Source organism: Triticum urartu, chromosome 4A (genome assembly GCF_056163025.1).
Source record: "Triticum urartu cultivar PI428250 chromosome 4A, HENAU_Tu73, whole genome shotgun sequence".
Taxonomy (NCBI): Eukaryota; Viridiplantae; Streptophyta; class Magnoliopsida; order Poales; family Poaceae; genus Triticum; species Triticum urartu.
In genome coordinates this window covers 531,930,674-531,944,322 of record NC_141876.1, presented here as the reverse complement: position 1 = coordinate 531,944,322, position 13,649 = coordinate 531,930,674, and the positions used below count along the sequence as shown (strand labels likewise).

The 13,649-nt window shown below is 39.6% G+C and overlaps 1 protein-coding gene across 1 annotated transcript; it reads right to left on the bottom strand.

Annotated features, from left to right (window-relative positions):
• Nucleotides 1–2,464: 2,464 nt before the first annotated feature.
• LOC125554851 (uncharacterized) lies at nucleotides 2,465–13,412 on the bottom strand. The gene is made up of 6 exons (XM_087519780.1): nucleotides 13,356–13,412; nucleotides 13,214–13,276; nucleotides 13,039–13,131; nucleotides 12,937–12,959; nucleotides 2,607–2,776; nucleotides 2,465–2,511 (listed from the first exon to the last, which is right to left on the bottom strand). The coding sequence occupies exons 1-6, from the start codon at nucleotides 13,410–13,412 to the stop codon at nucleotides 2,465–2,467; spliced, it is 453 nt and encodes a 150-aa protein (XP_087375906.1).
• Between the last annotated feature and the right edge of the window lie 237 nt (nucleotides 13,413–13,649).

The following is a 13,649-nucleotide window of genomic DNA, read 5'->3' as shown; positions in this document are numbered from 1 at the left end:
TGTTCTAATTGACTTTGCGCTAAACTTACTACTTATCATTGATTTAGTAACATATTAGAGTAATGTGCTGCAGAACTATTCGAAAAAGAAGTATTTCAAAATTCTAGTGATGAATACGATGTGGTGAAAGTGTCTGTTAAGTTTGTCCGTGCTTATGAGCATTCAGAAAAACATAGAAAAAAGAAAATATTCAATGATGGCATGCGCGAAGGTCTTAGTGCAGAGAGGGCTTATTGCATTCTTAACCATCAATGGATAACCGGTGATGTAAGTTATTGTTGTGTTTTATATTACCGTTCACTGCAAATTGGAATTGTTATACATCTTCTAAATTATTTTCAGGTTATCAATGCTTATTCGTCGTATCTGTTGGGAGTTGTTGGTGACGATCGTCATATAATGCCGACCTGGATGGTCAATTGGTTACTAGAATTTAGACCAGACATCCAGCCAAGAAAAATGAGAATGAAGTTATGGCGAATAAGAATGGACCCGTGAAGAGATGCACCGATGAGTATTTTTAAAAAGATAAGGTAAGTTCGACTCGCTTAATGTATGCATTTACGAGTTTTAAATAATAAAACAATATGTGTTGATTACATCGTATATTTGTTGTGATGCAGACTTATATTCCTCTTAATAAGGGAAATACCCACTGGGTTTCAGTCGTCATGCATCGCGCGAAGGAAGAGTTTCAGGTTCTTGATCCTTTGATGGGACGGGAACTTGATAGTAAAGTTAAAGACAAAGTTGAGGAGCTGGTACGGTTTAAATTTACATGGGCATATCGAAACTATCAGTTCGTAATTTAACTATATTAAATCCTTTGCGTGATATCATTCATATGAACAGAGAAAACAACTTGGATATGACATACGTGATGCGAATGCGAGCGGTGCTGTGAATTATCCGGATGTGTCTACCTGGCCTATTAAAACGTATAATATGACACAACAGGAAGATGGGTGTGTATATACTTTCACATTATTTTAATATCTTATCTGAATTGCGAACTTATCAATCGTTGTTTGTATGGACCAGAAATTCATGTGGATTATTTGTCCTTTGATGCTTTCAATACTGGGACGGTGACAAATGGACAAGCCGTTTTTCGCAGGTATGGTTTTCTTTCAAATGCTTATATTTAATTGAATTCATTATGTGATACAATTCGCATTGGACTAATATGAAGATGTAACAGGGGTCAATTGATAATTCGAGGGACATAATGATTGCGCAACTTATTTTTTGAGAGAGAAATACGCTCAACGGTGTGAAAGACAAAGTAACCCGGCTTGCAAAAAAGAAATAAATGCGGCAAAATTTATGTAACAGAAAATTTTGTACGCTCAAATGATGTTCTCATTTATTTTGACTAGGATATTTTGTAATGGAGAAGACACTACTTGTTTGAATATTTAAGTTGAGAATGACATTTGGATTATTATTTTGTCTTCATGTTGTTGTCTATAATTTTCAATTACTCATATTCATACTTCTCCCGTCGTCTACTTGTTTGAATAAAACAGATGTTAAAAAATGCTTCCGCCATCGTCTACTTGTGTGATTTAAACAGTCCATGTTTATATAATGTTAAAAAAATGTCCGCCCGGTGAATATTTCTCCCGTCATCTACTTGTTTGAATAAACAGATGTTAAAAAATGCTTCTGACCTCTTCTACTTGTGTGACTTAAATAGTTAATGTTTATATAATGTTAAAAAAATGCCCGTCCGATGAATACCTTTGCACGTCGGCAAACGGGCCAATAGGGCAACCAAGACAGCCCATTGACTATCAAGTTAGTAGAGACATTCAACAGCAATGTCGGCGTTCTGTATATAAGCCGGTCGACGCGTTGTTCGGCAGGCGAGGTGGGACTAAACGTTCCATCGCCGCCGCCGTGTCGGGAGCGACGCGCGTGACCGCGTGGGCTGGCCCAATAACAGCCGGACAGGCGACGGCCCAAGTACCCCGCGGGGCGACGGGAAATGTTTAGTCCCACCTCGCCCGACGGAGCGCGCGACGACCTGCTTATATACTCAGCGCCACAGAGACAGTCGAACTCCTCTGATTAACTCGCTATGCTACCGCCACCGATGCTACCTTGTGGGACAGTGTCGTCGGTCCAGTCTGTGTAATGTCAGACTGGCCGGCGCACTTGTCGGGATGTTTTTTAAAAGCTAAAAATGACGGTGTTATAAGCGACGGCGACAGCGCAGAAAAACAACAGTAATCAATGACGGCACTGCAGTGCATAATGAACACATCAAAATAAACAGAGTAAAAATACTTCTTGCATAACATAGTCTATCATCAACAAATACTTATGTGGGTATCTTAGCAAATAGTCTGACATGAACAAATTCTGACATCAACAAAGTAAAATAAGTCTCATACACCATAATCTAACATATAAAAAAGATCTCATAGATAGAAGCAATCCATCAAAAAACTGCCTTCAATCAAAGGGCGAAGCAATCTTCCATACTCCAGAATTCAAGCAAAGTTCCTACATACCAAAACAGTAAGATATGTGTTAATTCACAATAAACAACTAAATTTGGTGTGAACACTAAGATTTACATGAACATACGAAAATCGTACTTAGGATTTTGAGGACACGTGGACTTATAATGACCCGTAAGACCGCACTGGCCACATTGAAGTTTGCTTCTCTCATCAAAAGCTTTAGGACGCCCATTTTTAGTGACATCAGGACCATCCTTACCGTGGCCTTTAACATTCTGTTTTGGTGCGCCTTTGGTGTTAATTTTTGCGGGATCACGAACCAGAACATGATCTTGATTAGGCTCAAATGCATCGTCGTTCACAAACTTTTTCTCCGCACCAGGCTCATCCTCCTCAGTGTAATCATTATCTATTATGTCCCTCAGAGCCGCCTTCAACTTGTTGAATAAAAATGGTTTATCGCATGCTTTATGAGTTGCTTCGGCAGATAAGATAGTCAACTCGCTGTACCTAGCTCTGTCCCCTGCACCTGGCCATCCCCACGCAAACAGATCGCTAGTGCGCTTCACGGGAAGTCCACCCCTTGCAACTTGGCTCAACCTCCGCAGTACTAAACACTTAGGTATCTCACGTAAGCGTAGCTGAACCAGAACGTGAAGAATATGTTTGCAAGGAAGTCCTTTGCGATCCATACTTCTGCAACTGCACTTCACGGTTTCTTCAGAGTTACCTAGGGTGTAGTCCGCAGTGAATCTGATATCCCTATTTTACTTCCATGTCAGTATGAATCTGTGAGTGTCTGCTCCTCTCAGTCTCTCAAGGACCTCAAGCTCCCGTGCCTTCTTCATATCTTCCTGTAAGATATAAAAGTTTGCTGCAGTGAAATCACGAGCAGCTGATTTCTCAATATCTTTACACTCGTCCAATACTGGTACTAGGACTGTCTGTGAGTTTGTGTAATCGTCATGCGCCTCATTCTCACGGAGATGAACTATGCAGTTCTCATAGTGCACAATCATATCAACAATAGTCATACCGGAGTCTAGATGCAAGTGAAGGCATGAATTCAAACTCTCATTTCGCTAGTTACTTCGCATACCTAGGAAAAACCCACCAGACAGATATGATGCAACCCCAAACCTTTTCTTCTTGTACATCCTACGTAACCATGTCTTTGTTTTCTCTGACTGCCATTTGGCGGTAAACGCTGCCCATCTCTCCTCAAATACTTTTTTTGAAGTGGCATAATAAAGTAGAGACCTGAACTCCTATAGAGACTTATGATGAAGGTGTTTCTGCATGTTCTTCTCAATATGCCACAAGCAAAGACGATGCCAAACCTCCAAAAGTACCTTTCTGATGGCCTTAATCATAGCTGCATCTCCATCAGTAATTACTGACCTGGGCCTGGTACGTCCATTTTGCATCATGCTTTTATATCTATATTTATTGCATTATGGGTTGTTATTTCACATTATGTCACAATACTTATGGCTATTCTCTCTTATTTTATAAGGTTTACATAAGGAGGGAGAATGCCGGCCGCTGGAATTCTAGGCTGGAAATGGAGCAAATATTATAGACCTATTCTACACAACTCCAAAAGTCCTGAAACTCCACGGAATACCTTATAATAAATAATGAAAAATCCTCGCCAAAGATGAAGACCAGGGGGACCACACCCTTTCCACGAGGGTGGGGGCACGCCCCCCCCTAGGGCGCGCCCCCTACCTCGTGGGCCCCCTGGTGGTTCTCCGATGACCATCTTCTGCTATATGAAGTCTTTCGTCGAGAAAAAAACCAGAAGCAACCTTTCGGGACGAAACTCCGCCGCCACGAGGCGGAACCTTGGCGGAACCAATCTAGGGCTCCGGCAGAGCTGTTCTGCCGGGGAAACTTCCCTCCCGGAGGGGGAAATCATCGCCATCGTCATCACCAACGCTCCTCTCATCGGGAGAGGGCAATCTCCATCAACATCTTCATCAGCACCATCTCATCTCAAAACCCTAGTTCATCTCTTGTATCCAATTCTTGTCTCCAAGTCCGGGATTGGTGCTAGTAGGTTGCTAGTAGTGTTAATTACTCCTTGTAGTTGATGCTAGTTAGTTTAATTGGTGGAAGATCATATGTTCAGATCCTTTATGCATATTATTACCCCTCTGATTATGAACATGAATATGCTTTGTGAGTAGTTATGTTTGTTCCTGAGGACAAGGGAGAAGTCTTGCTATTAGTAGTCATGTGAATTTGGTATTTGTTCGATATTTTGATGAGATGTATGTTGTCTAGCCTCTAGTGGTGTTATGTCAATGTCGACTACATAACACTTCACCATTATTTGGGCCTAGAGGAAGGCATTGGGAAGTAATAAGTAGATGATGGGTTGCTAGAGTGACAGAAGCTTAAACCCTAGTTTATGCGTTGCTTCGTAAGGGGCTGATTTGGATCCATATGTTTCATACTATGGTTAGGTTTACCTTAATACTTTTGTTGTAGTTGCGGATGCTTACAATAGAGGTTAATCATAAGTGGGATGCTTGTTCAAGTAAGAACAACACCCAAGCACCGGTCCACCCACATGTCAAATTATCAAAGTACCAAACGCGAATCATATGAACGTGATGAAAACTAGCTTGACGATATTCCCATGTGTCCTCGGGAGCGCTTTTCCCTATATAAGAGTTTGTCCAGGCTTGTCCTTTGGTACAAAAAGGATTGGGACACCTTGCTGCACTTTATTTACTTTTTTTACTTGTTGCTTGTTACAAATTATCTTATCACAAAACTATCTGTTACCACTTATTTCAGTACTTGCAGAGAATACCTTGTTGAAAACCGCTTATCATTTCCTTCTACTCCTCGTTGGGTTCGACACTCTTACTTATCGAAAGGACTATGATAGATACCCTATACTTGTGGGTCATCAAGACTCTTTTCTGGCGTCGTTGCCGGGGAGTGAAGCGCCTTTGGTAGGTGGAATTTGGTAAGGAAAATTTTATATAGTGTGCTGAAATTTATTGTCACTTGTTACTATTGAAAGTAACCCTCTGAGGGGCTTGTTCGGGGTATCTTCACCCCGACCAGTGGAGCAAAGAGTTGCTCCTCAACCTACTGAACCTATTGAAAATTAAATTCCTTATGAGTATCCTTCGGGTATGATAGAAAAACTGCTAGCTGATCCTTTTACAGGAGATGGAACAAAGCATCCTGATGAACGCCTAATATATGTGGATGAAGTTTGTGGATTATTTAAGCTTGCAGGTATACCCGATGATGTTGCTAAGAAGAAGGTCTTCCCTTTATCTTTGAAGGGAGACGCATTGACATGGTATAGGCTATGTGATGATACGAGATCATGGAACTATAGAAGATTGAAATTGGAATTTCATCAAAAGTATTACCCTATGCATCTTGTTCATCGTGACCGCAATTATATATATAATTTTTGGCCTCGTGAAGGACAAAGCATCGCTCAAGCTTGGGGGAGGCTTAAATCAATGTTATATTCATGCCCCAATCATGAGCTCCCAAGAGAAACAATTCTTCAAAAAAATTATGCTCGGCTTTCTGAAAATAATCGCACCATGCTCGATACTTCTTGTGCTGGCTCTTTTGTGATGAAGACTATTGGATTTAGATGGGATTTATTGGATAGAATTAAACGCAACTCTGAAGATTTGGATCTCGACAAAGGTAAGGAGTCAGCTATGAAAGTAGAACCTAATATTGCTATTGTTAAAGATCTCTTGTCTGATAATATAGATGGGCATGTTATTTACTTCTGTAATGAAACTGCTAGAATTGCTAAACCCCGTGATACAGATAAACCTAGACCTGTGGTAGGCATGCATGTTATTTCTGTTAAAATAGGAGATCATTGTTATCATGGCTTATGTGATATGGGTGCCAGTGCTAGTGCAATACCTATTGACTTATACAAAGAAATTATGCATGACATTGCACCTGTTGAGTTAGAATAAATTGATGTTACTACTAAACTTGCTAATAGAGATACTATTTCACCAATGGGAATTGTTAGAGATGTTGAAGTCTTGTGTGGGAAAACTAAATATCCTGCTGATTTTCTTGTTCTTGGTTCCCCACAAGATAGCTTTTGTCCCATTATATTTGGTAGACCCTTCTTAAATACTGTTAATGCTACCATAGATTGCACAAGGGATGTTGTTACTGTCGGCTTAGATGATATGACTCATGAGTTTAATTTCTCTAAATTTAGTAAACAACACCATGAAGAAGAATTGCCTAGTAAGGATGAAATTATTGGTCTTACTTCTATTGTCGTACCTCCTAGTGATCCTTTAGAACAATATTTGCTAGACCATGAGAATGATATGTTTATGAATGAAAGAAGGGAAATAGATGAAGTATTCTTTAAACAGGAACCTATTCTGAAACATAATTTGCCTGTTGAAATCCTAGGGGATCCCCCTCCACCTAAGGGTGATCCCGTGTTTGAGCTTAAGCCGTTGACTGATAATCTTAAATATGCTTATCTTGATGAAAAGAAAATATATCCTATTATTATTAGTGCTAACCTTTCAGAGCATGAAGAAGAAAGATTATTGAAAACTCTGAAGAAGCACTGTGCTGCTATTGGATATACTCTTGATGATCTTAAGGGCATTAGTCCCACTCTATGTCAACATAAAATAAATTTGGAAGCAAATGACAAACCAGTTCGTGATCCTCAACGACGTCTGAATCCTAAAATGAAAGAAGTGGTAAGAAAAGAAATACTAAAGCTTCTGGAGGCAGGTATAATTTATCCCGTTGCTGATAGTCAGTGGGTAAGTCCTATTCATTGTGTCCCTAAGAAGGGAGGTATCACTGTTGTTCCTAATGATAAAGATGAATTGATTCCACAAAGAATTATTACAGGTTATAGGATGGTAATTGATTTCCGCAAATTAGATAAGGCTACTAAGAAAGATCATTACCCCTTACCTTTTATCGATCAAATGCTAGAAAGATTATGCAAACATACACATTACTGCTTTCTAGATGGTTATTCTGGTTTCTCTCAAATACCTGTGTCGGCTAAAGATCAATCAAAGACTACTTTTACATGCCCTTTTGGTACTTTTGCTTATAGACGTATGCCTTTTGGTTTATGTAATGCACCTGCTACCTTTCAAAGATGCATGATGGCTATATTCTCTGACTTTTGTGAAAGGATTTGTGAGGTTTTCATGGACGACTTTTCCGTCTATGGATCTTATTTTGATGATTGCTTGAGCAATCTTGATCGAGTTTTGCAGAGATGTGAAGAAACTAATCTTGTCTTGAATTGGGAAAATTGCCACTTTATGGTTAATGAGGGTATTGTCTTGGGGCATAAAGTTTCTGAAAGAGGTATTGAAGTTGATAAAGCCAAGGTTGATGCTATTAAAAAGATGCCATGTCCCAAGGACATCAAAGGTATAAGAAGTTTCCTTGGTCACGCCGGATTTTATAGGGGGTTCATTAAGGACTTCTCAAAAATTTCTCGGCCTCTGACTAATTTATTACAAAAAGATATACCATTTATCTTTGATGATGATTGTGTAGAAGCATTTGAAATACTTAAGAAAGCATTAGTCTCTGCACCTATTGTTCAGCCACCTGATTGGAATTTACCCTTTGAAATTATGTGTGATGCTAGCGATTATGCTGTAGGTGCTGTTCTAGGGCAAAGAGTTGATAATAAATTAAATGTTATCCATTATTCTAGTAAGACTCTAGAAAATGCTCAAAGAAATAATGCTACTACTGAAAAAGAACTTTTAGCAGTTGTATTTGCTTGTGATAAGTTCAGACCTTATATTGTTGATTCTAAAGTAACTATCCATACTGATCATGCTGCTATTAAATATCTTATGGAGAAGAAAGATGCTAAACCTAGACTTATTAGATGGGTTTTCTTGCTACAAGAATTTGATTTGCATATTGTTGATAGAAAAGGAGCTGAGAACCCCGTTGCAGACAACTTATCTAGGTTAGAGAACGTTCTTGATGACCCACTACCTATTGATGATAGCTTTCCTGATGAACAATTAAATGTCATAAGTACTTCTCGTAGTACCCCTTGGTATGCTGATTATGCTAATTACATTGTTGCTAAATTCATACCACCTAGCTTCACATACCAACAAAAGAAAAAGTTCTTCTATGATTTGAGACATTACTTTTGGGATGACCCACATCTTTATAAAGGAGTGGATGGTGTTATTAGACATTGTGTACCTGAGCATGAACAGGAACATATCCTACGCAAGTGCCACTCCGAAACTTATGGAAGACACCACGCGGGAGATAGAACTGCACATAAGGTAGTGCAATCCGGTTTTTATTGGCCTACTCTCTTCAAGGATGCCCGTAAGTTTGTCCTATCTTGTGATGAATGTCAAAGAATTGGTAATATTAGTAGATGTCAAGAAATGCCTATGAATTATTCACTTGTTATTGAACCGTTTGATGTTTGGGGCTTTGATTATATGGGACCTTTTCCTGCCTCTAATGGATATACACATATTTTAGTTGTTGTTGATTACGTTACTAAGTGGGTAGAAGCTATTCCAACTAGTAGTGCTGATCATAACACTTCTATTAAAATGCTTAAAGAAGTTATTTTTCCGAGGTTTGGAGTCCCTAGATATTTAATGACTGATGGTGGTTCACATTTTATGCATGGTGCTTTCCGTAAAATGCTTGCTAAATATGACGTCAATCATAGAATTGCATCTCCATATCACCCACAGTCTAGTGATCAAGTAGAATTGAGTAATAGAGAACTCAAATTAATTTTGCAAAAGACTGTCAATAGGTCTAGAAAGAATTGGTCCAAGAAACTTGATGATGCATTATGGGCCTATAGAACTGCATATAAAAATCCTATGGGTATGTCTTCGTATAAAATGGTATATGGAAAAGCATGTCACTTACCTCTCGAACTAGAACATAAGGCATATTGGGCTATTAAAGAGCTCAACTATGGTTTCAAACTTGCCGGTGAAAATAGGTTATTTGATATTAGCTCACTTGATGAATGGAGAACCCAAGCTTATGAAAATGCCAAGTTGTTTAAAGAAAAGGTTAAAAGATGGCATGACAAATGGATACAAAAGCGTGAGTTTAATGTAGGTGATTATGTATTGCTATACAACTCTCGTTTAAGATTTTTTGCAGGAAAACTTCTCTCTAAATGGGAAGGCCCCTATGTTATCAAGGAGGTCTATCGTTCCGGTGCCATAAAAATCAACAACTTCGAAGGCACAAATTCGAAGGTGGTAAACAGTCAGAGAATTGAACATTATATCTCAGGTAATCCCATAAATATTGAAACTGTAACCCCGGAGGAATACATAAGGGACACTTTCCAGAACGTTTCAGACTCCGAAAAGGAATAGGTATGTGGTAAGGTAAGTAAACCGACTCCAAAACAATTTTTAAGGCAATATTTATCCATTTTGGAATATTTAGAAAAATAGAAAATTAAGTAGCAGTCCGGGAAGGACATGAGGGCCCAACGAGGGTGGAGGGCGCGCCCTACCCCCCTGGACGCGCCCCCTACCTCGTGAGCACTTCGTGTGCCTTCCGGACTCCGTTTTCTTGCACGATACGTATTTTGGCCGGTAAAAATTCACTATATATTCTCCCAAAGGTTTTGACTTCCGTATCACGCAAATATTCTCTCTTCTGGTTTCGAGCTGTTTATCTGACAAATCTAGATTATCATGACGTCCCCAAGTGCTTCCAAGGACAAGTTCTTCGAGAAGGTCATCAACCCTTACCTCGCGGAGGTGCTGCGACACCCTCAAACCATTGAGATGCGTGATGGGTTGCTGCACATCCGCGATGCTGAGGGACCAAAGGGAACCGGAAGCGTGGAGACGAGGCTCAAAGAAATGGAGCAACAAGTTTTCAAGTGTCAGGGGATGGTGGAGCGTGAAATCAATGCTAGCCACACGATGCTCGCGGAGTTCACTAACAACTACAAACCGGATGCCAAGAACACCGAGGAGGCCATCTTCAAGCTACATGAGAAGATCGAGCACCTCCAAGCCCAAATCTATGACCTACAAAACCAAAACTGTGAGTATGAATATAGATTCAAAAGAATGAGTTTGGCTGCAGATTCGAGGATTCCGGAGACTCGATCATCCTTCTATGATGGTGAACCTATGCCTTGGAAGAAGGATGACAAGCCCGCATCATCAACAACACCTCCACCTTCTTCACCAACCAAGGAGATATAATCACATGGGTATGGGCACTCCCCTTGGCAACTGCCAAGCTTGGGGGAGGTGCCCCGGTATCGTATCACAATCACAACTCCTATCTTTACCGTTTTCCTTAGTTCGATCCTGTTAGTAGTATTTTGATCTAGTAGAATAAAGTTTATGGCATGATCTAGTTTTAAGTTTTGCTTTATGATCTCTCTATGTAATCGAGTCCGTGAGCTATATAATAAAGATTAGTGTTGAGTCAAGGGCTTGATTTTCTTGCTATGATCTTGGATGAATAAAAGAAAAGAGAAAAAGAATAAGAAGAAACAAAAGCTCATATTGATCTTATTGATAGTAATGACTTCACATAGAAAGAGTGTGATGATTAGAAGTTGTTGGGAGTTGGCAGACATAGCTTTGGTCATCGTTGCAATTAATAGGAAGTAATAAGGAAAGAGAGCTTTCACATATAAATATACTATTATTGACATCTTTTATGATTGGGAGCACTCATCAAAATATGACATGCTAAAGAGTTGATGTTGGACAAGGAAGACAACGTAATGGGTTATGTTTTCTTATATCTGAGATAAAATATGTTGTCATGGATCATCCAACATGTTGATCTTACCTTTCCCCCTCATGCTAGCCAAATTCTCAGCACCAAGTAGAGATACTACTTGTGCTTCCAAACACCCTTAAACCAGTTTTTCCATGAGAGTCCACCATATCTACCTATGGATTGAGTAAGATCCTTCAAGTAAGTTGTCATCGGTGCAGAGCAATAAAAATTGCTCTAAATATGTATGATTAGTGTGGGAGAAATAAGCTTTATACGATCTTGTGATGTGGAAGTAATAAAAGCGACGGACTGCATAATAAAGGTTCATATCACAAGGGGCAATATAAAGTGACGTTCTTTCGCATTAAGATTTTGTGCATCCAACCATAAAAGCGCATGGCAACATCTGCTTCCCTCTGCGAAGGGCCTATCTTTTATTATTATCTTCTACCTTATGCAAGTGTCATGGTGATCTTCACCTCTCCCTTTTTCATTTTATCCTTTGGCAAGCCCAGCATGTTGGAAAGAACCTGATATATATATATATATATATATATATATAATTGGATGTAGGGGGGCATGAGTTATTATTGTTGACATTACCCTTGAGGTAAAAGGTTGTGGGGCGAAACTATAAGCCCCTATCTTTCTCTATGTCCGATTAAAACTCCGTAACCACAAGTATTGCGCGAGTGTTAGCAATTATGAAGGACTAGATGATAGTTGAGTATGTGGACTTGTTTTTTAGCTCTGGCATAGACTCTTTCTGATGTTATGATAAATTGCAATTGCTTCAATGACTGAGGTTATAGTTTGTTGGTTCTCAATAAGGTTTCTGATTCATACTTTTGCATTGTGAATAGATCATCACCTGAAGATAAGTAATCATATGACAATATCTATGTATGTTGCTGTTATGAGAATAATCATGATGCCCTCATGTCCGTATTTTATTTTTATCGACGCCTCTACCTCTAAACATGGGGACATATTTATTGTTATCGGCTTTCACTTGAGGACAAGCGAGGTCTAAGCTTGGGGGAGTTGATACCTCCATTTTGCATCATGCTTTTATATCTATATTTATTGCATTATGGGCTGTTATTTCACATTATGTCGCAATACTTATGGCTATTCTCTCTTATTTTATAAGGTTTACATAAGGAGGGAGAATGCCGGCAGCTGGAATTCTGGGCTGGAAAAGGAGCAAATATTAGAGACCTATTCTGCACAACTCCAAAAGTCTTGAAACTCCACGGAATACCTTATCATAAATAATAAATAATCCGCGCCAAAGATGAAGACCAGGGGGGGCCACACCCTTTCCACGAGGGTGGGGGGCGCCCCCCCTAGGGCGCGCCCCTACCTCATGGGCCCCCTGGTGGCTCTCTGATGACCATCTTCTGCTATATGAAGTTTTGCCTGTCGTTTCCTAGCTCTCGCACACAGATACTTTCTCAAGCGATTAGTTCCCTCACGACCTTTCGAATATTTTAGCGAGTCCTTTCTTACGCTGAAACCATGCTCCTTAGCATACTGGTTATAGAAAATGTAAGCCTCTCCTAGTGACCTGAACATCTTCCTCATGACCTTCCAATGCATGTCCAATGAATCTTGCTGATATTCATCAAATCCGACGTCAAAATTAAACAAATCATCACCAACATGCTCATCCTTCCCGCTAGGACCATCTACATCTCCCTGTAAATTAATGCATGAAACCATGTATGTCAGTCAGTTATTATTTTGATATGTAATGTATGTAAGTTTCAAAACTTACTTTGCTGGAGCTGTCATCATGAGATGCATCAACGTGCGATTTGTCACTTTCATCGTCCATAATATTCCTCACAAAGTCCCCGTCCTCGTCCATCTGCACACATTTCAAAAAAAAATACATGTAAGCGCTCATATGGTTATTATGTCATTTCTTCTCCTTTTTTTAAAAAACATACCTGGAGTGCACTTTCAGCAAATGAATCATCTATATCCATATCATCATCATCATCGCCATGTCGCTGCATGATGCAAAAAAACATGTAATTGTTCGTGCGGTTTATCATATTTATTGTTTTTATCAACATTGATCACACTTACATTGCCACTATAAGATTCATCCAAACTCATGTAGTTCTCCTTAGCAGGTTCATCCATATTGAGTGACGAGGTTCCGCTATCATCGCCTAATCATCGCCATCATAATCGCCCTCCTCCTCTATCTATACATGTTTAAAAAAAATTCTAAGATCAATCGAACACCGTGTAACATCATCCCTAAAATAATTTGTTCATTAAGCACAATGACGTCTCAAACCAATCTCTTGCACGAAGGCGAGGATGTCAGCTGGATCCATTTTGTCCGATGATGAACACGCTGACGGCGTGACGTTG